The sequence below is a fragment of the Ambystoma mexicanum genome, chromosome 7q (genome assembly GCF_040938575.1).
Source record: "Ambystoma mexicanum isolate Mex_15411 chromosome 7q, UKY_AmexF1_1, whole genome shotgun sequence".
In the NCBI taxonomy this organism is placed as follows: Eukaryota; Metazoa; Chordata; class Amphibia; order Caudata; family Ambystomatidae; genus Ambystoma; species Ambystoma mexicanum.
The window spans coordinates 568,314,823-568,337,341 of record NC_090941.1 but is presented as its reverse complement, the minus strand read 5'-3'; the positions used below and the strand labels follow the sequence as shown (position 1 = coordinate 568,337,341).

At 49.4% G+C, this 22,519-nt stretch overlaps 1 protein-coding gene across 12 annotated transcripts in view; it reads left to right on the top strand.

Annotated features, from left to right (window-relative positions):
• Positions 1–22,519, top strand: part of NEK3 (NIMA related kinase 3) — a 493,231-nt gene that overhangs the window by 432,279 nt on the left and 38,433 nt on the right. For all 12 annotated transcript variants that reach the window (XM_069640019.1, XM_069640013.1, XM_069640010.1 and 9 more), the window contains one exon: positions 16,357–16,483. In XM_069640019.1, coding sequence (XP_069496120.1) covers positions 16,357–16,483 — 127 coding nt within the window. The remainder of the gene's footprint in view (positions 1–16,356; positions 16,484–22,519) is intronic.

Genomic DNA, 22,519 nt, shown 5'->3' with positions numbered 1-22,519 from the left:
CCCATGCTTTGGTCTCAGCTAACAACCACTGCTCCGCTTCACTTTGCCATATTTTGTATTGTGGTCCTGCAGGTTTTTTCCCAAGACATAGCAATGGTCCTTTTGACCAGTATGCACGCTAAATCCATGAGTCTTGCCATGTGCTTGAGCTTGGCCATTCTAGGATAAGTTCCCAATAGGCACTCTTCTGGCGTCCATTTGTATTTGGTCATGCCTGCTTTCTCACATGTCTGTTGCACTTTGTCCCAGAGGGACCTTGTTTTGGGGCAATCCCACAGCATGTGAATTAGATTGGCCTTGTCCCCCATACACCAGGTGCAGTTGGGTAGGGCCTGTTTATTAAATTTGGTTATTCGGTTTGGGGTCAGGTAGGTTCGGTGCAGTACATTCATCTGTATCTGTCTGAACCTGTGATTTCTTGACACTTCCTTAGAGAATGTGAGCGCTCTGTTCCACTCCCCCTCTGTCATTTCTCTGCCTATATCGAATTCCCATTTGTTTTTCAACTCCATGCTCCGGGGATTGGGTATGTCGCTCAAATGGCCATATATTTGGGATATTGGTCTGCTGCCCTCCCCCAGGTTGTATAACAGCGTTAAGAATGGGTCCGAGTCCGGTTCTTCAGGCCAAGTGTCTCACTTGTGTCGTGCTCTGGTACGGACTCTTTGATACCATAGGAATTGGCCTGTGTGGATGCCTTCTGTTTCTTGTAGCGAAGCAAAATCTTTGAAAGTGCCCTCTTCATAGAGGTCTCCCCAAGTGTAGACCCCTTTCCTTTCACATAGTCTGAGTTGTTTCAGATCCGTGACCGTTGTGCAAAGATCTGCGAGCAGCGGCACTTCTGGTACATAGGGGTTTCATGAGTGGGTGAACATTTTCGTTCTGTGCCAAACTTTTTTCCCCAGGGTGACTAAGGAGGGTGCATTTCCCAGTAATCGTGAGGGTGTCCAGACCAGTTCCTGTAGTTGGAACGGGAGGATCATGGCTTGCAATAGGGGCGTTTCAGATGTGGGCTCATCGGTTAACCATTTAGTCACGAAGCTTAGCTGTGCTGCCAGGTAGTATTTTTCCAGGTTAGGAAGTTGGATGCCTCCCTGGCTGTATGGTAGGACTAACGTCGACAGCGCTAGCCTGTGTCTGTTTTTCCCCCATAAGAACTCTTTTATTAGCGTCTCGAGCAGTCGAAAGAATATAGTAATGTACATTCTGGAACCCGTACAGGAACCTTGGTAATACAATCATCTTGACTATCGAGGCCCTCCCCATCATCGATAGGGGGAGTTTCGCCCAGAAGTTCATTGACTTACGCAGGAGCAGGAGTGCTGCTTTTGTGTTGTGCTCATGCATCAGTGCAGGGGTGTGCATTATTTGGATTCCGAGGTATTGGAACAAAGTGGTCCACCATTCTATCCCCACTGCCGGAAGTGCCTCCCTGTCCTCATGTCTCAGGGCCGCTAGGGGAAACGGACAGGATTTCGACTTGCTGAATTGGATTCCCGAGACCTTAGAGTAATTATCCAAAACATCTAACATGGTGGGCACATTGTGGTGTGGGTTTCTGACGTATATGAGTACATCATCTGCGTAGAGTTAGATGACATGATCTATGCCTCCCAGCCTTATGCCGGCATCGAAAAATTGCTTCCTGAAGTAGATTGCTATAGGCTCCAGGCCCAGTATGTACAGCATTGGGGACAGTGGGCAGCCCTGTCTGGTCCCTCTCTGTATGTCCCAGGCCTCCGACACATGTTTCCCAGATTTTACCCTTGCTCTTGGCTTTGCGTATAGTATTGTGATCCATCTGATAAACCCCGGTCCAAATCCAAATTCCTTGAGTACAGCCACTAGCCATTCCCAATATATGGAGTCGAACGCCTTTATGGCATCCAGGGATAGTAGTGCGTACGAGTCCTTGTCTTTTTCAGTTTGCACTATAATGTGCTGCAGCCTGCGCAGGTTCATGGTTGTGTTGCGGCCCGGCACGAAGCTGCACTGGTCAGCGTGTATTATATCCCCAATTATTCTGGACATCCGCTTAGCTAATATTGTGGTTAAGATTTTCACGTCATAGTTAAGCATCGCAAGTGGGTGGTAGGAGTCACATCGGTCCGCCGGTTTATTGGGTTTAAGGATCGGGACCACCAGTGTTTCCCTCATGCTCTCAAGGAGTATCCCCCTCTCGTATGCTTCCCGGTATACCTCATGTAACAAGGGTGTCAAGAAGGGCTCATAAGCCTTATAAAATTCGGAGGGCAGGCCGTCAGTGCCAGGTGCCTTACACGTGGCCAGGGACCGAATAGCTTCAGTTATATCTTCGAGTGAGATATCTGTTTCTAGTGTATTGGCCTGTTCCGGGGACATTCTGGGGAGCCCTATCTCGTCAAGTGTGTCCATTATCTGCTCTTGAGGGACCTGTTCTTTGTGGGAGTATAGGTGCTCATAGAAACTTTTGAAGGTGTTGTTTATATCCTGCTGCGTGTGGTGCGTGTTCCCTACGTCGTCTCGCAATGTTGTGGTGGAATGTCTGGGATGTTCCTTTCGGCATAGCCAGGCCAGTAGCCTGCCCGGCCTGTCCGCCTCTACATGTGCCCTATTCGTTCTGACAGTGTAGTCATACTTTTCTAGCCTATTCCAGGCAGTTGCATTCTTCCCTCTAAGTTCCTGGAGCTCCATTTCTCCCTGCTGAGTGCTTATGGGGGCGGCCTCCCACCTTTCAATTTCTTTCTCCACCTGGTCTAGCTCTTTCCTGAGAGTTCTCCTAATTCCCCCGGCCTTTGCAATAGTTTCTTCCCTTATCACTGTTTTGAAAGCGTCCCATTCTATGCTTCTATGTTCTACACTGCCCACATTAACTTCTATGTAGTTGTCTATAGATTCTTGTAGGCCCTCTCTAAAGGCTGGGTCCTTTAAGGCATCCGCAGGCATTTTCCACATGGGGATTGGGGGTCTCGGGCCGTTGTGATTCCATGTCACTAATAGTGGGGAGTGGTCAGAAATGGTTCTTCCAAGGTATTGTGCCCCTCCCACCTGGGGTAGATGTTCCCTTCCGATAAGAATGTAATCTAATCTTGTGTGAAGATTATGTGGGGACGAGTAGTATGAGTAGCCTCTTATTGCTGGGTGTGTTTCTCGCCATACATCCGCCAGGTCCAGTCTATCTAACATTGCGTTCAGGGCTGTTGTAGCTGCCGAAGGGCCTCTCAATTGAGGTATGGACCTATCCAGCGTTGAGTCGCTTACGCAATTGAGGTCTCCCTCCCAAGATGAACAGGCCATTTCTGTGTTGTGTGATTCTAAGGTACAGCGAGCTCAGGTGGGCCGGTATGTTATTATTGGGGAAGTAGGAATTCATGATGTATAATTCAGTTTGTTCAACGTGTCCCCATAGCATTACGAATCTGCCCTCCGGGTCTATCTCCGATTTGGACAGGCGGAATGGGAGCTGTGGGTGGATCCAGGTGTAAACTCCTCTTGCGTATTCAGAGTAAGTGGTGCCAAATCCCTGTCCCCCCCAGTGAGTTTGAAGTTTGTTTACGGAGTCCGCCGTACAGTGGGTCTCCTGTAGAAATGGTATCATCACCCCTTTTCTATGTAGGTAGGCCTTGATTCTGTTTCTGCGAAAATATGTTCTCAGGCCCCTCACATTCCACGTCATTATTTTAATTGCTGACGTAGTCATGGTGGTTCAAAAGAGATATTGCGCTTGTCCTGCTTACCCCTCTTTATTGATCGTGATCGTGGCTCTGATGTTGGAGACCCTACCTGTGCGTGAGTTAGTGTCCAGCCTCCCCCTTTCCTCTGCTCGACCCCCCCCCACCCCTGTACCATTTGGAGACTTATCAACAGTAGTAACATTCGTTCCAATGAACGAGAACAACAAACTGCAACTTTGAACTGCCCCCAGCAGTTGCTTCTAACTTGCAGCGCTCAGGGGCTCCCTAGCCATTTGGACCTTTCCAGGCCTCCCGGCACGGGTGGTGTGTCGGCGGTCGGCCTCCACGTTTCCTGAAGGGGTGTGTCGACGTCATCGGCGCTCATGTGGGCCAGTGCGCTCCTGCCCGATGTTGCATTCATTATACTATAGTGCTTGATGTGGTGCTACGTTTTTTTTTCATGTTGTGTGAGCATCAATCGTTTCCTGTTACTTTCGGTTGTTCAGTGGCCAGTGATCACCTTCGTTGCCCCTTCCTTGTCATCTGCGAGGTTGTTGTGCCCGAGCCACAAATTCGCCGCCGCAGGAGTCTCCATGAAGACAGATTTTCCTTTGTGTATTACCTTGAGACGCGACGGGTACATTAGCATGTACTTTAGGTTAAGTTCTCGTAGTCTTGCTTTCACCGGGATAAATGAGTTCCTTGCCCTTTGCACGATGGCAGTATAGTCCGGGTACATGACTATTTTGGCATCCTGTCTCTTGATTTCCTCTCCTTCTCTCGAGTATCGCAATATCGTCTCTCTGTCGCAGAAGTTTAGGACTTTTGCGATCATTGGGCGCGGGTGCGAGCCCGGTGGAGGTCTTTTTTGCAGAGATCTGTGGGCTCGTTCTATTGAGAATCCCTGGGTCAGGTTGCCGGCTCCGATTTCCTGTTGTAACACTGTCTCTATGAATTCTGTTGGGTCCGATCCCTCCATTCCCTCCGGGACCCCCAGGATTTGGATGTTGTTGCGGCGGCTCACCCTTCCGCATCCTCCGACCTCGCCTCTAGCCGTGCTACCTTTAGTTCCAAGTCCTGTACCTTAGACTTGAGGTCCGTCGTGCTTTCCACTGTATCCTGTAAGGCTACCTCCGCTGTGGTCACTCTCTGTGAGATTGCGTGCATCCTGCCTTATCAGCTGTATGTCCGATTTCACTTCGTCTATCGGTTTCAATAGAGGTGCGTAGTGCTGCTATGGCCTGCAGTACTTGCGCGTTTGTGGGGTCCTCTTCCTGGGTCAGTGGCTCTTCTGCAGTCCTTGCTTTCTGCTGTTGTTTGGGCCTGACCACTGTGTAGGAATCCATTGTTGCGATTTTTACTTTGCTCTTGGGGGGTGACATCTCCTGTCTTTGGGCGTGCAGTTCGCCCCTTCGTGTCGGCGGCAGCCCTCTTTATTTTCTGTGGCTGGGCGGTCCTGGCATCAGCCTTTTGCTGTCTCAGTCCTCTATTCTGTTGGCCTGAGGTGCGCTGCCCTTTGGGTCCTTCTCCCCCCTGGGTCCAAGGCCCCTTGTGAGGGGTTGGTTTCCTCCGTACTCCGTCCCCCGCGGCGCCGCTTTCCGTCCGTTCTCGGTTAGCAAGTTTGGTGCCTGTGTCTTCTCGCACCCAGGCCGCCTTTTTACTAATGTTGTCGGGCCATTCATCAGGTGGTGGCTGTATTCTTGGGTTTTAGATTGCAGGCTGCCACAGTTCCTTTAACGTGCAGGGTAAGCTGCGCACAGAGCTTAGCTCCTTCATGTGTACTGCTGTGTGGTTGCTGCTTCTCCCCAAGCCCTCCGGATTGCACTCGGGCCCTCTGTTCCGCCGCCCAGCAGGCCTCCTCGTTGCGCTGCGGGCGCCTTTCGTGCCCAAGCTCAGTGTTCTGTGCTGGGCAGTGGCGGTTTTCACCTGTACCTCCTACGGCCCCTGGGGGCCGTTCAGCCTCTCCTGCGAGTCAGTTGTGCCTGTTCCGGCAGGATCCTCCAGCCAGCCCACTCCGGGCATTTATGTCTCTCGTTCTCCATCCTCGTCTCTTCCGCAGGGATCCAGCCAGGTGGTGTCCGTTCCTTGCATCCTCTCGCCGTGTTCACTGTCACGCGCCTCTGGGCTTCCCGCCAGTCAGAGCCTTCTCCGTGTCGGCGCAAGCGGCCGTGTGCAGGGCACCAGAGTGCGTCCTGTCATAGGCGCTGGTGTCCCTCAGTGAGCCCTCGTTAGGTAGATTCACGGATAGTAGCCCGCGCGCCCTTCCCCCAGCGGGCTGCCTGCTCCGCGTCGCTGCGATCTATGGCAAAGTCCTGGGTGCCGCTATCTTGCGGGTCGGGAGGCTCCACTTTGCTGTCTCCAACCGCTGGTTTCGGCGGTCCGGTTTCACACAAAAACCGCACCGAGTGTTGGAAATCGGTTCCCCTCCACGATGTTATCGGTTTCGTGCCCGTTAAACAAGTATATGCTGTATTGTTCGTTCCGTAGCAGAATCTCTGGCAGGAGCGATGGCGAGTCACGTCTTTACGCCATGGGCGCCGGCCACGACCCTCCTTTTCAAATCAATTAAGGCTGTCTCTGTACCGTGTCTGGGACGGAAGCCAGATTGTCTAAGCACTAGTAGATTGTTGGTTTCAAGATATTCCTGGATTTGGAGATAGGCCGCACGATCAAGAATTTTGAGAAGGTATGGCACCGTGGTGATGGGCCTGTAGTTAGAGGGATTACTGGGATCGAGATTAGGTTTTTTGATTAAGGGGATGACCCATACATTCTTAAGGTTGTCGGGTACAATGCCTGATTTGAAAGAGGCATTGATGAATGAGGTAATGAATGGGGCAAGATCATGTGTGGCTTCCTTTATGATCGGAGCAGGGCAGGCATCGCCTTGGCAATTGGAAGGCTTAAGCTTCATTATAATATTTTCAACTTCCTTGATGGTGAGGGGTGAGAAGCTGAAAGGTTTGACAGAATGTTTAGGCAACAGGGTTTTGTGAGCCGGAGGGTTGTTACCCGTTGACTCAGAGAGGTGGCTTTTTTTAGTATTGATTTTGGCTTGGAGCATGGTGATTTTGTTAAGCAGTGCCTTTTGTATATTGGAGCACCATTCCGTGTCAGGAGTGCATGAATCGAGCGGGGCAACATGGGACTCCAATTCCTTAAGGATCTTAAAGAGTTCCTTAGTATTTTATTGGGCTTGAGTAATCCTTTTGTTATAAACTTCCTTTTTTGTCGCTAGGATGGCTTCTTTGTATGAAAGGGAGGCTGCGGTAAGGTTATTTTTGTTGCCTAGAGAAGGTGAGCTTTTCCACTGAGCCTCAGCTTTTCTTTTTTCTTTACGCAGGTCGCGTAAGTGCGGGGTAAACCAGTAATTAAGGTGGAGTCGTGGTTTTTGTTTCTGCAATTTGAGTGGGACGATAGTGTTGAGGGCTTTTAACTTGGCACGGTTGTAGGTGTCTACCAGCACTGTAGGGTCCGAGCATGTGGTGGACGCTGAGTTCAAAAAAGGAAGGATAATAGGGAGTAATTTCTCAACTGTAATATCCTTTTTGTTGCGTCTGGCAGTGGGGGTTGGGGGGCAAGGACAGGTTTATCTGTAGGTGGACAGGCGTTAATGGTGAATGAGATTTTGTGGTGATCAGACCACGGGCAAGGCGATACAGAGGTGACGTTAAGCGCACAATTCAGGTCAGAAACCCAGTCAAGGATGCGGCCCTTGGTGTGGTGGGCTCAATGACATGTTGGGTGAGACCGAAGTCAGCCAGGACTCTTTCTAAGTCAATGGCTTTAGCGTCATTCGTATCCTGGTAACCTAGATTGAAGTCACCCAGTATAATGATTTGAGAAGTGGGCTTAGTGCTGGTAGCTAGGATAGATGAGATGTCTTCAGTGAATGAGGAGGAAGGGCCAGGGGGCCTGTAAATGAGGTGTACTGTGGCCGTGTGATTGGGTGAGATCGGCAGTGTGATAGAAAGTAGTTCCGCTGATGGCAGGCGCAGGCTGTTAGCCGCTCTAAGGTTAAGCAAGCTCTTAAATATGAAGGCTAATCACCCCAACCCCCTTAGTTTGATTGGTGTCTCTGTCACACCTGATAATGGAATAGTTGTCGGGGATGGGCAAGGTTAGAGAAGGGCCGGATGTTGCATGCAGCCACGTTTCCGTGATTGCGAGAAAGTCCAGGTTTTCAGTAACTATGAGATCTGGAATATCTAGACCATGCGCACGGACGGAATGTGCGTTGATGAGTGCGCCTTTAAGTTTAGGGGCAATGATGGCATTATGAGCATGGGGAGGCAGGTCAATTTTAGGAGCCAGAGGAGAGTGGTGTTATTATCACTGGCGTTAGAAATTTTGTTGAGCGTGGGATTGTTTAAGTGGTAGGACCAATGTTGACACCTGGAGGCTAGTCTTTGGTTACGCACTGAAGAGGCACATGGTTGACTGGCATGGTTAGGTACGGTCGATATGTCGTGGTGAGGCACAGTGTGATGTCTAGCTGAGTTGTTGATAGATGTAGATTGCTGGGGCGGTAGATGGCGCAGGCGCGAGCCGAGCCTGGAGTTTCTAGTGAGAGTGGGGCATGGTTGGTTAGGGGTGGGTTTGGTGGCGAAATGTAGTAGCCAGAGGGCCGGCGCGTTTAGGTAAGGATTGGGGCCAGTCATGGTGAGTGTGAAAGGTAGTTCGGGATATGTAGATGTACTAGTTGTGGGAGTGAATGAGATGTAGAGCTGTGTGGTGCGGGTGAGGAGCTGTGACCAAGTTAGAACCTGAAAGGTGAGCAGTAAGTACGTGGCGAGGTGACGAATAGACCAGGGTGCACACCTTGGTACACTGTTAGGTGTGGCTAGGTGGTGAGGGTGAATGTCCGAGGAGCAATGCATTATAGAAGCTGAGCCAGATGGGTGTGAAGAGAGGGTGGAACCGAAATTACCTCTCTAAACAACGGGTCAATACTAATTGGGCCGGAGCGTGCAATATAGAAGTAAGATAGGCTAGCAGTCAGGTACAAATGCTGGCTGATAAAGTCGGCCTGTATATACACGAGTGGGCTACACTGTATACCAATCAAATGACTTGTATGTTGTACAGTTTGTCTAGCAAGGCGCACAAGCAACAGACCTGGAAAAGCAAGCGAGCAATAGGCACGGTGACCAGGCTAAACAAAAACAATTGAAATTGACTATCGAAGGAGATCTGCTAAAGGCGAGGATTGACCGGAGGCCGATAGAAGCACAATTAAATGTATCTGGCAGGGCACAAGAATGTAGCATATATGCACGGTTAAGGGTAGTGGGCATGGATAGGCTGGCGACCTATAGAAGCACAATGGGTGCAGTTAGAATAAGGCTAACAGGGCATAAATGAAACAGACCTAGAATGGCACCGTAGCCAAGCTCAGCCGTAAGCGAATCCGATTGACTAGCATGAGTGAAAGCAGGCAGTGAGAGTTGACCGGCACATGCATAACGTAATTTGCTTTACACAAATAAGGGTAGAACTAGCAGGCGACGCACAAAATATAGGTAGTGCTTGCAATTAGCATATACTGGTAGCAGATGCAAGGCATTACGCATAGAATGTGGCTAAAAAAACGCTTAGTCGGCAAGGAGATAGAAGCGTGTGTGGCACGCGATACCAATATGAATACTGTTACCAATCAAATGTCATGGCGCTGGGACCAGAGACGGTGCGCATATCAATAAGGTATGAAGTTTCTGTGTCCACGGTGGTGGTTAGCTCATAAGAATCTTCATCTGGACTCCAGCTGGGCCTTCTCTGCCAGTGCTTGCACTGTCCTGTCATCACGCTAATCAGAGAAGCGCCGTACCGTGGATTAGGGAGCCAGTCCAGCCCTGTTGGAGTTTACCAGGAGGGTGTTGGATTGGTATCCTGCGTTGCTTGTTCTACATCTTAAGTATACATCGACAGACTGGCAGCCTCACCACCCCGCTCACCAGGAAGAACAGGTACCCAGCATTCACAAGATGCCTCGTTTACCAAAACCAAGAAAGTCACTCCATGGTTTTGGAGTGCACAAAGAGGTGTCCAGGGTGCCCACTCCAACCTCTGACCCAATCTGTCAGCTTGTTTTCCTTTAGTGAGTCCTTTTACAGGGTCTCCATCATTGTGTTAACTCTTCTAGCATCTTGTCCTAGAGACTGAAATTATCCACAGGAACATTTGCTGTTCTGCTGCTTCGTAAGACTTTGAACCCTCTCCGAATTGACTTTTGCACAGAGTTAGGGATCAGACTTTAAAAGCTTTAGTTTGCTAAGAAAATGCCTTTAGAACCGAAAGCTCTGCTACTGTATGACCAACCAACTTTTTTCCTTCCTAAAAGACTTTATCTTATGTGGTTTTGCTAACTAAATACAATTACTGTATATATGTGTCTGTGCGCGAGTGCACGGTTGTACCGATAATAGTTCAAACTCTGTAACAATTGTGCCTCGAGCAACTACCAACTAAGCAGTGGCCTTTGAAATGTATTTATAAGTATTCTTTTGTGTGTTGATTAAGTGATCTAAGTATTTTAAGACAACCCTTGTGTAAATTTTAATAAATATTTTAATGTACCATTATCTGTTTGTAAGTGTTACTTTGAAATACTGTACTAATTGGGTTCAGTGTATTTACCTACAGCCTACAGCAACAGTTAATTCTGCTGGGTCCACATTGGAGCCTGACAAAAGTGTTCCCATTAACTGGGATGTCAACTCGGCACAAACCTCTACCTCCGGGCAGATATCCTTATTACTCACATTTCGGGCCACAGACAAGGCCCCACCTAGGCCCCTCTTATTTAGTCCCCCAATACAAGAGGGCGCTTCCTATATGGTCTTTTCCGTGGCCTGGATCCTGTCTTCCAGGTTCCCTGCCATGTTCTTTAGGTATAGATCCAGCGAGAGTTGGGAGGTGGGCCGTTTGGCCCTTACTATCCTAACTGTAGGTTTAGGGGCTCTAGATTGTTTCCTATTTTTTTGCACTGGTGGCTATTTTCCCCAAGCCACCTTCGCCCCTGGATTTTCATTTCACCATATTGTCTATGTTCAGAGATATGGTTTGGTGCGGCAACCAAGACTGCCAAGTCTGTGTGCTTTAATGGCACAAATATTCTGCTAGCACTCACAACACTAGAATATACAAAATAATAGCAAGCCCACTATAAGCCCATATACCTATGTACCTAATTTAAAAGGAGAAAGGGGGATAAAAGTAGGTAAAAATGAAATAAGTAAAACATACAGTAAAACTTAAAGGCCCTGATTCATGGATTATTTGCACCGAAAAAAATGGGATTTGTGCGCCATTCTGCCCGCAAACCCCCATTTGTTAAACAGGGATTTGCGGGCAGAATGGTGCATAAATCCATTTTTTTTCGGCGCAAATAATCCATGAATCAGGGTGTATGTCTTCAACGCTTTAAGGTTTGTTTAAATATAACCATAGGTTAGTAAGTAATAAGTATGTACATATAATCGCAAATCAGTACACCAAAGCTGCAAACAATCCTTAAATATATATGTATAAAAGCTGTAGATATGTAAGGGAGTAAAAGCAACGACATATAAAAACACCCCGAAATAAACATTAAAGGTTAGGAACTTTCCATATGCCATTTGGAATTTGAGCAGTTTAGGCTGTGTTTTCCCCAATGAAAAACAAAACAAAAATGAAGAGAAGAAAGATTCCCCCTCTTGAGCGAACCTTAGTGGTATGGTCCGGATGCAAAGCCCAGCGGGGCAGAAGCAGCAGCAGAATTTCACGGCTGAAGTCAAATCAAAGGACTAACCCGTATTCCCCTGCTTATACTCCTGTGGTCTCTGTGGCTCTGTGTAACATTAAATGTCAGACGAGGACACCCGACAGCTCTGAGAGCCACTTTAGTCCATCTCTTCCCCCCAGCCTGAGTTCAGTGTTTGCCGAGAGGCCCCGGGGCCAAAGCACCGCCCCCCGACTTTGCCTCTCCCCTAGATGCTGAACAGAGCTCCTGAATCCGATGGAGGGCCTGCGAGAGCTGGGCGAAGGAGGCAGTAAGCAATACAAACGCACTGTGAGCCTTGTTTGCTGGGCAGAATCCAGTGGTGCCCTAAGAAGCAGGTTTATTATAAAAAATGTTAGGTTGTTACATGCCTGGGTAACGATGTGGGGATTACCATATCCTTAGACACCAACGCAAAGTGACCGTTGCGGTGGTGGGCAGGCGGGTCACAAGTACAATGAGAAATAATTAATTTGCCTGGTAAAATGTAACTTATTTTCTCCCACTACCACCACACCACAAACCACTTCACTCCCCACTTCTCCGCGCTGCACTGTAGTGGTTGCAGACCAGTTCACAGGGACTCCTCCTCCTCAAGGTAAACAGTAAGGAAATACTCTACAGACTCCACCACCAGAAACCACTTCACTCCCCACTTCTCCTCTGAGCCACGCTCCGCGCTGTACTGGGGTTTTTGTAGTGGTGGCAGTCCAGTTCATAGGGACTCCTCCTCCTATAGGTAAACAATAAGGAAATACTCTGCAGACTCCACCACCAGAAACCACTTCACTCCCCACTTCTCCTCCACTTACTGCAATGAGAGCAGGACCGTCTGGTTTTACAGCATGTAAAATATGGCCGTGACCCCCACACCCCGACTCACAAATAAAATAACACAAAGACACTCCGTAAGCAATTGTTTTCAGAAGGTAATTCTAAGTTACCTTCACTACTTTCACTACCTTCATGGCGCTTGCCGCTGTCCCACTCGTATACGGCTCAAAGGGAATTAAAACCTCTCCAGTCACTGCAATTCGTTAGTATTATGTGGAACAGGGGCAGTTCTTTACTAGAGGAAATGGTGTGTTGCAGGATAGAAGGGAAGTGTAATCCAAAAGCACCACGGTCCAAACAGTGCTGTCCTGTCTGGCCCGCCTATCTTTGTTTTTAGTTTAGAGTAAATATCATTTATTTCCATGTAACTCTGTTTTTAGTTTTTCCCTGCACTCCAACTGCTGCTTCATTGTGCTTCAAGGTCACAGAACGGCACCATGGCCACTTGCTTTCCTCTCCTCACCGCTCCGCTCTCAATGGTTCCAACGCAGCAGTCTCCTCTCTGCTCAAAGAAAAATGTGTTTTCGGACTGCTCATTCATGGCCTGCAATTTCTTCCATGCAGATGAGAATTAAAAGATGCGCTCTGGTTTCTGTCAAATCAGCTGCCCTTTACATTGCCCTCTGCTTGCAACTAGTGCATAAATGATATACATGGAAAGATAAAAGGTGTCGTAATAAGAAGATTGTAATGCCTTAAAAGGCCCAGTACAACACTTATCTGGAGGCCTGTGTACAGGTGCTATGCATGCAAAGTGAAGTGAAAGTATGTTCAAGCGCAGTTCATAACAAACTTTTTCATACCTAGTCCAAGTTTAATAGTGCCTGTCACGTTGTTGACACTGATGAATGCTTTATTAGGGATTCTGTATGAATAACAAGAAAGGTGTTCTGAAGTAAACTAAAGTTGTCAGTTGGGTGGTTTTCTAGGATGTGCTCAATACTTTGGGAAGCTTTAAAAGGTAGTGTCTCTTGGGGAACTTGGTGTTCAAACAAAGGTTCTTTCTGTTTTTACCAAGCTTGTGATGGTCCCAATTTACATCTTAACATGGTGAAAGAGGTGTGGGATATGCAACCCAATTTAACCGAACAAGCGTTCCAAATACAGTGACTCTCATGGTTCCTCTTGTTGTTCATCTTGTGGTTTCTGGGGGCATCTCTCCGTCGGTCTCGGCAAAATCTAAATTTCTTGGCTCCGTGGCTTTCATGAAGAAAGTCTTATGACGCTAGAGGGTGGTGGTGAGGCACCCTCCTCCCACAGATCTCGGCACTGCACAGGTTTCTAGTGGTTGTTCTGTAGTCATCCATCTAATGGAGCTGGCCTTGCCAGGTTGGAGCCACAGGATGACAGTAGGCTGCCATAGGCTGTGTGTAGGGTCCTTCTGAGGCCCTCATGGCCTCCCTTCCTCAGGGTCTTGCATTATTTGCTCTCCAATTCCACTGCATCTCCTGGCTGTCTCACTTCAAGATTCTATCTAAGGATCTCTTCGCCCAACGTTCCCAGATCCTGGTATATTCCCTCTCTTCTCTAACATGTGCTTGTTCATATACCTATCTTCTCACTCAACAAAATATCTCCCTCCTTCTCTACTCCTGGTTGACACCAGTCTCTTCTCAATGCTTCCTTGTCCATTGCTTTTTCCTCTACTTCTTTTCTTCTGTTACCTCCTCCTTCCGCTCTGTTATTCCTCTGCTTCTTCTCTTGACCTCCTTCTCCTGTATCCTCTTTCACCGCTTTTGTGTTTTGGCCAGTTTCACTTTCATTTCTTCTTTCACCTCCACCTTCCCCTTTCGCTCCTTCCCCTCACTAAATAATTCCTCATTCAACTTGTTTTTCTTTTACTCTAGCTCCTGTGAAGGCATCATGAAGCAGACACAGACAACATAGTCAAGTTGTATCTTCAATTTTTTATTTAACTCAAAATGCAAGATGAAGTAAGGCCTATCTTGTCCTATGCTAAGGTGGGAATTCTCTACCGAAAGAAAACTAAGGATACTCTTGTGTCAGGAGGTCCAAATCAAATGTCTGTCTGTGTCCAAAACCTATACGTGCCCTCACAACTAACTGTACACATGTGTAGGGATGTCAGCATCAACATTAATAGTGTTCAAAGTAAAGTTCAAAGCTTCTTCCAGCTCTTGTCTTGTAATCATTCTCCCCTTACCTAAGTTCAAACAGTTCACAAGACACTAGGGCTCCCTTCCCCAAGAGTTCAGATCTTCCAGCTTTAAAAAATAACACATTTGCTTGAGACTCGTCCCACCTCTTTTTATATTGGTTCTTTTCACTAGTTCACATAGGCAGTTCAATATTTTAACTTCCAAATCACATAAGCGGTTGTTGTAAAACACAAGCTTCTTTATGTATACTTTCAGTGGTTTCTCCATACAGGGGGGCAATGCGTCTAGGGGCAGTTGTCTAACCACATGGTCCACCCATTACAGGTCACGCAACCGATACCCTTTTCTTGGCTGCTTTCTAGCTTCAATGTGCCACTACTTCCATTTAACAGTGACGTTTGATTTCATACACCAGGGTCACACTCTTCTGACACTGTACCGTGGCTTACTAGGCCACCATGCACTGGTTACGCTTTCTTGTATTCTTTCGGGCTCTTGCCAATGTAGGTTTCCTCATAACATGCAATTCATCTAGCTATTTTTACTTTGGCCCATACTGGGTTTCTCAAATCATACCCTTCTTGGTATTCGCTTCACTTTGTCAATCCTTGTGCTTCGGAAAATACAGTTTGTGGTATCATCTAGTTTCACCACTTTTCTTTCACTCCACTCACAAGTGCTCAAAACTTGCTTTTACTCTGTTCGTCGTTCAATACTTGCAGTTCGTTCGGCATTCAAAAGTACTTGTAGTAACTTTCAGTTTGTTCGGTATTCAAAACAATGTTCATGGCATATGCGCTTGTCAGCCCAGTGTTTCTGACACTCACCGGTTAGAGCTTATGGCGTTGCAAGGTCTCTGCTGCCACAGGTTTTCGCCTTCCCGTACGGACCCTCTCTTCCTCTTCCAGCGGCTCTTTGTGGCGTTGCTCCCCAGCGATGCTCCACCTGCCAGTCAGGATTCTTGTGACTGCTTTGCTCAGTCACGCTGGCCTCCCTCTTGTTGGCTTCTACCGCCCTACAGCATTCCTTGGCTTTGCTTCCTGCTACATAAACTCTGCATCTGTAGGCGGGTCTCGAGCGCTCTGCTTGCCACGCTGCTGACCTGGAGTTGTGTTCCCAGCTGCTGCCTTGGCCTCCACAGCTGACCCTGCTGCCATGCCTTCCAAAGCTGACTTAATTTGCAAAAGGATGTCAGTTTTTAAAGTTCCCGCCGTCATAATAGTTCCAGGAAAGACTAGACCGCTCACCATTAGAACAGTAGTTTTGCATTACCCGTGCTGTCGTCCTCCACGTCCCAGCACGCAGCTGAGGCTGATACGTGTATGCATTAACAAAGTGAGACTGATATGTGTCTGTATTAATAAAATGAGGCTGATGTGTTTGTCTCAGTAAAATGAGGATATGTCTTCCTAATTGATCCTCGCCATGCCGGCTCTGTGCACTGCATCCCCTAGCGTGTGGCGAATGCAACCATCCACCATCAAGGTTAGGCAGGGACTTGGTCTTAAGTACATTTCTTATTCTCATAGCTAGAGATACACAGACCCAATGCCATCGCCGTAGAATATTGGGCAAAAAGAATCACCATGGGCAGATTTTAAATCTCTTGTGTTGCATTGTAATAGAATTGTCCTCGAGCTGTTTTTTTATGTCTACGTAATTTCAACACCACAAGAGTCGGGCACATAGGTCTTCATTCCCCCTCAGTGCCCAGCAGCAGCCAACATCTTTGCACTGAGCATATAATCCAAGTGTATCCAAGTGTATCTTAAAAAGTGTTCATCTTAATTTACGGGTTTCAATAAAGTTCTGCTCTATTCAAACCCATAGTCTGAAGTCCTTAATCCTTACTGACTCCTCAAAAAGCAAGTCTTGTAACATTTAAATGTACATGCAATAGTAATAATTTGTTGAGCCGAGCTGTTAATCGTTGCTTGGAAGTGTGTAATAGAATTTGTTTTCTTTTTTTTAATGCATTTATGAAAAGCTGGTGCAGCGCATTTATCTGGCCCGCTAAGTGATGACATGGATGCTCAAGATACTACAGACAGCAGAGAGGAAGATATTGCTGTGGATCAAGAGCGGTTTGAACCTAGAAGCGATGAGGAGGACACGTGAGTATCAAATAAACTGAGATAAGAATCTGTAGTAACTCTTAACTAGTCAGCTTGGATGCATTAAAAAATGTGTAAAAGAAAAAAAAAAGCCTTCACTTTAATAAAGAAGCACAACTATTTAGGAGCTCCATCTCCACCCACTGGACAGTATCGCATAGCAATTTTCAATGCAATATCACTGGTTTGCTAAATGAATTACACACTTGTTTAGCACTGTGGGTGTTGAAGACCCCACTTCAAAGAACAATTATTAGTTACTCACCGTAGTGATAAGTCCTTAGTCCCCTTTCCTCCATATTACATGGGCGTCCCTTCCAAGGAACGGGAGACGGAACCTTTTGCACCAGAAAAAACCTTCTTCCCCTTAAAATTTAGAGGCGCGCAGGGGTGCAGCCCTGGGAGCATGTGCTGGCCTGACTCCGCCTTCCGGCGCCACACCTCAGGCCCCATTGACGCATCGAAAATAGATTTAACATTGCCTAATGACACCAGTATTATTAGGGGGGAGGATGGTGGGCCGTATGGAGGAAAGGTTAGTCACTACGGTGAGTAACTTATAATTACTCTTACATTCTGTCCCCTTTCCTCCATACTGTATGGGCGATTACAACTGAATGTAGCCCCAGGGTGGAGAGGTGACCCTCCTTAAGCAAATATGTCCCAAAGCCGCATCAGATCTAGCGCCGGCCTCCAAACAGTAATGCTTGCAGAAAGCCGGGGGAGTGGCCCAAGTGGCCGCCCTGCTTATGACTTGCCAAGGGACATGGCGCTGGAATGCGATGGCTGTTGCCTTGGCCATGACTGCGTGGGCGTGCATGTTGGCCGGAAGCAGCTTGTGCTGGCACTCGTACGCTTCCTTGATAGCCAAGACCATCCAGCGGGATTTGGAGGCCTGATAGCCTGGTCTTGAGCCTCCGAAAGTGACAAACAGGGCGTCCGATTTGCGGAAGCCCTTGGTCCTGTCCTAGTAGAATTCAGGGCATGCCTGACATCCAGGCAGTGCAGCACTCTCTGTGCTTCATCCTTAGGATCAGCAAAGAATGTAGGAAGGATTATTTCCTTGTTCAAGTGGAAAGCAGACGCACCTTGGGCAGAAATGCTGGGTGTGTCCGCAGGACTACTTTGTCCCTGTGAAAGGTAGGATATGCTTCTGAGGCGACCAGTGCCTGGATTTCGCTAACTCTATGAGCTGGGGTGAGGCCGACTAGTAAGGCCGTATTGATGGTGACCAGTCTGATGTCCGCGGACGCCATTGGCTCAAACTGTGCGCCAGGACACCCAAGACTATGCTGAGGTCCAGCAAGGGGTGCAGCCTCTCGACGGGCGGGTAAATCTTGCGAGCCCCGTCAAATGTTTCTAGACGATAGGTTTGGAGGAGAAGATTCCCTCCTCCGAGTTCCTGTAAGCCCTGATGACTGCGAGGTATGTACGGCAGGTGTCCACCTGCACACCAGAGTGGGCGAGGTGAGCCGAGAAGGAGAGCACATCGTCCAAAGTACATGCAGGGGGTCGATTTCCTTGGCGTCTGCCCAGTGGCAGAATCTGGTACATTTACTTTTATACTGGGCCCTGGTAGCCTTGCTCCTTGCGCCCTCTATGATTCCCAGATTAGCCTGGGAGAGGCTGAGGTGCTGCAGCGTTACCTGCTCAGGTACCACGCTGTGAGGGCTAGTTTCTGTGGCACGGGGTGGATGACCCTGCCCCCCCTGCTGCGCCAGAAGATGTGCTGGGCCAGTCGGGAGGTGAATCGGAGGCATCTCCAAGAGGCTCAGCAGCTCCGAAAACCATGGCCTGGCTGGCCACCATGGAGCTATTAGAATGATGTTGAGTTGGCGAGACTCCTTGATCTTGCAAATCACTCTGTGAATCAACGGTGTGGGCGGGAAGGCGTAAGCCTTCATGCAGTTCCACTGAAGCCAAAATGCATCGCCCAGGGAACCGGGGCCCTGTCCCTGCCAGGAGGCAAACTGAGGGCACTTCTTGTTGTGCCAGGTGGCAAAGAGATCCACCTGGGGATTACCCCACCTGTTGAAGATCTCCTGAATAACGAGGTTGTTTAGCTGCCACTCGTAATTGTCTGCTCCCAATCTGCTGAGCCTGTCTGCCTCCAGGTTGGATTCCCTGGGAGGTGGACTGCCGTGAGGTAGATGCCGTTTTCCAGGGCCCACTCCCACATGCTGATTGCCAGTCTACACAGAGGAGGGGATCTGGTGCTTCCCTAATTGTTGACGTAGTACATGCTGGTCGACTTGTCTTTCTGGATGAGGACAACCTTGCCCCTGAGAAGTGGTACGAATGCTCTGAGCGCTAGCCAGATGGCGTTCAGCTCTAACCAATTGATGTTGTATTCCTGCTCCTGTCAAGTCCAGGTGCTGTGGACCGAGAGATTGTCCAGGGTGGCTCCCCAGCCCTCTAGCGAGGAGTCTGTGGTGATGGTGGCCTGCGAGGTGGGCAGCCAAAAGGGCTTGCCCATCCGTAGGTTGCAGTCCCTGTACCACCATGTTAGGTCCGGGTGGAGAGTTGGGGGAACGTTGATCATCTCAGATTGAGAGCCCCTCTCCTGGTTCCATGAGGCCGCCAAGTGCAGCTGAATTCTTCTCATCCTCAATCTCGTGTGTAGGACAGCCACCAAGAGACCCAGGAGATGCTGGTACCACCATGTCGAGGTCACCTCTCTGCTGAGGAAGTGGGTGGTGGCCCTCTTGATGGCCGAGATCTTGTCCTCCGACGGAAATACCTTCTCATAGCATGTGTCCCAGATGAGGCCCAAGAATGTCATTCTGCGTGGGCTGCAGTTGCAACTTCTTGAGATTGAGCGAGAAGCCCAGATCGTGCAGTGTGCTCATAAGGGCATGAGAAGAGTGGTGAACCGCTTCCGGAGATGTAGCCCTGACGAGCCAGTCGTTGAGGTATGGGTAGATGTGGAAGCCCTGCGCTCTGAGGAGGGCAGCCACCGTATTCCTGAGCCTGCTATAGAACCTGGGGGCCGAGTTGAGGCCAAAAGGAAGGACCTTGTATTGAAAATGGTAGCCCATGATCCTGAACTGTAGGAAAGAACGATGGGTTGCCAAATCGGGACGTGTCGGTACGCGTCCTTCAGATCCAGGGAGCACATCCTGTCTCCCTTGCACAATGTCTTCGCTATAAAAGCTGGCATAACCATCTTAAATTTTTGTAGGGGTAAGGATAGGTTTAGGGTGGAAAGGTCCAGCACAACTCTCAGGCACGTCTGGTGGTTCTTCTGAATGGCGAAAATCCTGGAGTAAAAGCCCAAGCCTCGCTGGGATGCTGGGACTTCCTCCACTGCCTGGCTCTCTACGAGCGACAGGATCTCTTCCAGAAGAGTTGCTGTCCCAACTTGAGGGACTGGAGGGGAGGAGGGAGGAGAGGCTGGGATGGGTAGGCGGTACCCCGTGGATACTACAGAGAGGATCCAGGGGTCCGCGAAATTCTGGCGCCAGAAATGTGCATGCAGAGCAAGCCTGCCCTCCACTGGAGACACGTGGACCCGAAGGGGCATGTCATGCCTTCTTTCCCTCAGAGGCTGGCTCCGAGGAGGGGGACTGGAAAAAGTCCTTGCTCCCCACCCCCTCTTTGTTGCTTGTGCCGGCTTTAAGACGGCGAGCGGTTAGGCTGTATGGATATCTGTTCCTGGAAGCCGCGGAACCCTCGGTACGTATTCCCCCTGTCGGAGCGGTGCTGTGACTGGGTGTACGACTTGGGCGTGGTCTTTGTCAAGATAAATAAAGACTTTGCCATTTGTGAGCTGTTTTTCTTTTTGTCCAGCTCTTCATCCGTGGTGGAGTGGAAGAGGTCCCCCCCTCGAATGGCAGATCTAATATGCGTTCCTGGACGTCCGGGTTGAATTTCGTTGTCTGGAGCCAGGCTGTCTTTCTCATGGTGATACAGATGGCACGGCCAGAGGTGTCAATATGGGCCATGGTGGATTCCATGAGGTCCCACGCCACCAGCTCGGCCTCAGCCAGTCCCGTCTTGAAACGTGATTGGCTCTGCGTAGGGAGTTCCCAGAGGAAGTCTGCAATTTCCCGCCATAACCTTTAGTTAGGGACTGCCAGCAATGGCATCTGCGTTGGCCTGACTAAGATGTAGGGACGCGTTGGAATACAGCTTCTTCCCGTACGCCTCCAAGATCTTCTCCTCCTTGCTTAGTAGCGTTGCCGTGGAGGAGGTTGAGGATGACTGAGGCTTGGAGTATAGTGATGCCGCAGCGATCACCGAGGAGTGTGGCTGACGATGGGCAGATGGCAAGAGTGTATCCCCCTCCATCTGCCTGTACTTGGCGTCCAGGTGTTGATGGACTGGCTGGACAGAGTGGGGCTTGCGCCAACCCATTTTAGCCAGGGAGACTACATCGGTCTGCCCGTGGAATTCCAATTTTGGCAGAGAGGGTAATGCATGAGGACTTCAGCCAGAACCCCCTCTGCCGGCTGCTCGACCTCTTGTTGAGGTAGGCCCAGGTACTTCACCAGCCCTGCAGGACGTTCATGGAAGGCCCTGGCTGAGGATGGCGTGTGGGGATCCTCCTCCTCATCCGTATACTGTGGGTCAAGAGGATCCTGCATAGGTGGAGGAGTAGCCGGAGCCAGAAGCTGGGGTACGGGGACCGGAGACGGAGGCTGGGGAGGAGGTTGGTACAGAACCACCTGAGGCACCGGCTGGGGAGCCAAAGGCAGAGGCTGCGCCAGGGCTGGGGGCGCCGGAGGAGGAGCCTGTGGTGCCAGTAGCATCGAAGGGTTCACATCCCTGATGGCGTCCCTGTGGATAACCCCCATCCGAGGTGACTTAATGAGCCCGAGGAACCTCTTGAAGAACCCCTCTTCACAGGCCAGAGAGGTGGTAGGGGGTACCGACGGGGTAGCGGGAGGCTTCTGGAGCCGCTGCATACACTGCCCGTGAGGACGCAGTGGGACCTGCCCTGCGCAAATGAAGGATACGCTTTAGGACACGTACCTGGTTGAGGCCAGTCCCACCTTGACACTCATTCTTTGCCAAACTCCTGGAATGGCGTCGGACGGGTGCCCATGTCTGGCACGGTGGCCATTTTGTCCAGCTGCCTGCCACATGCCTGCGTCGTGTTGCTCGGCTCACTGGGCCCAGCCTCCAAGACTCTTGAGTGTGGATCTCAAGGCCTACACTGCTCCTTGGGCCTAGACCAGTAGGTGTGACACCCTCGACCTGGGAGTCGGTAGAGCTGCGTTTAGGCGCCCCCTCAGACGCTTACTGACTCTACTTCCTCTACTTCCTCTTCAACATCCTATCCCTATCACTGCCTCGCCTCAGTTCCCCATCATTGTCCAGTTCCTTTCCACTGTTCTGCCCCCTCTTAGTCCTCTTTACCGTTTGGTGCCGCTAGTTGATCAGTGTCCTACACCAATATGGTGGCCAGGATTTCTTGCCAATTGTTCCAGTATGTGTACGTAATAAACAATAAAGAAACTGAAGTTCAGTGTTGATTTTCATTGCAATATCTTGAAGCGTGAATCATCTGCAGTGGTTTTTTTTATGTGAAGAAAGATTGAGGATTTCTATGAAGAAGAAATCGGAAACGACAAAAATGCAAAATATTTTTATTATTGCGCTGTTCTGAATGCATCGACCTCCGCGCTACATTTTTCTGCCCATCTATCATGCTGGGGCGGCGTGCATGTGGCCAAAGGGGTAAACTTCTGAAATTGCCCTTTTGCCTGGTGGTCATCGTGGCTACTTCAAAATGGCCATTGTTTGCCGCGCACATGAGTAGGAGGCTTGGACTCCTCCTCTCTCCCATCACCTGCATGCTGATTGGCCTGGGAGCTTCACTTAGTGGCCTATTGGATACCGGCAGGCTTTAGCCGGCCCCCTCTCCAAAGGCCCACATCTTAAGGCCCCGTCTGTTCCCCTGTCCGTTGCATGGCCGGGTCTGTGGGTCCTCTCCTACACCCCTCGCACCCCCCACATGCACAGGGAGGCTGAGGAGAACCCCATACGTTCCGGACACACTGAATTAATGGAGCATTTAACATTTCTCTGAAG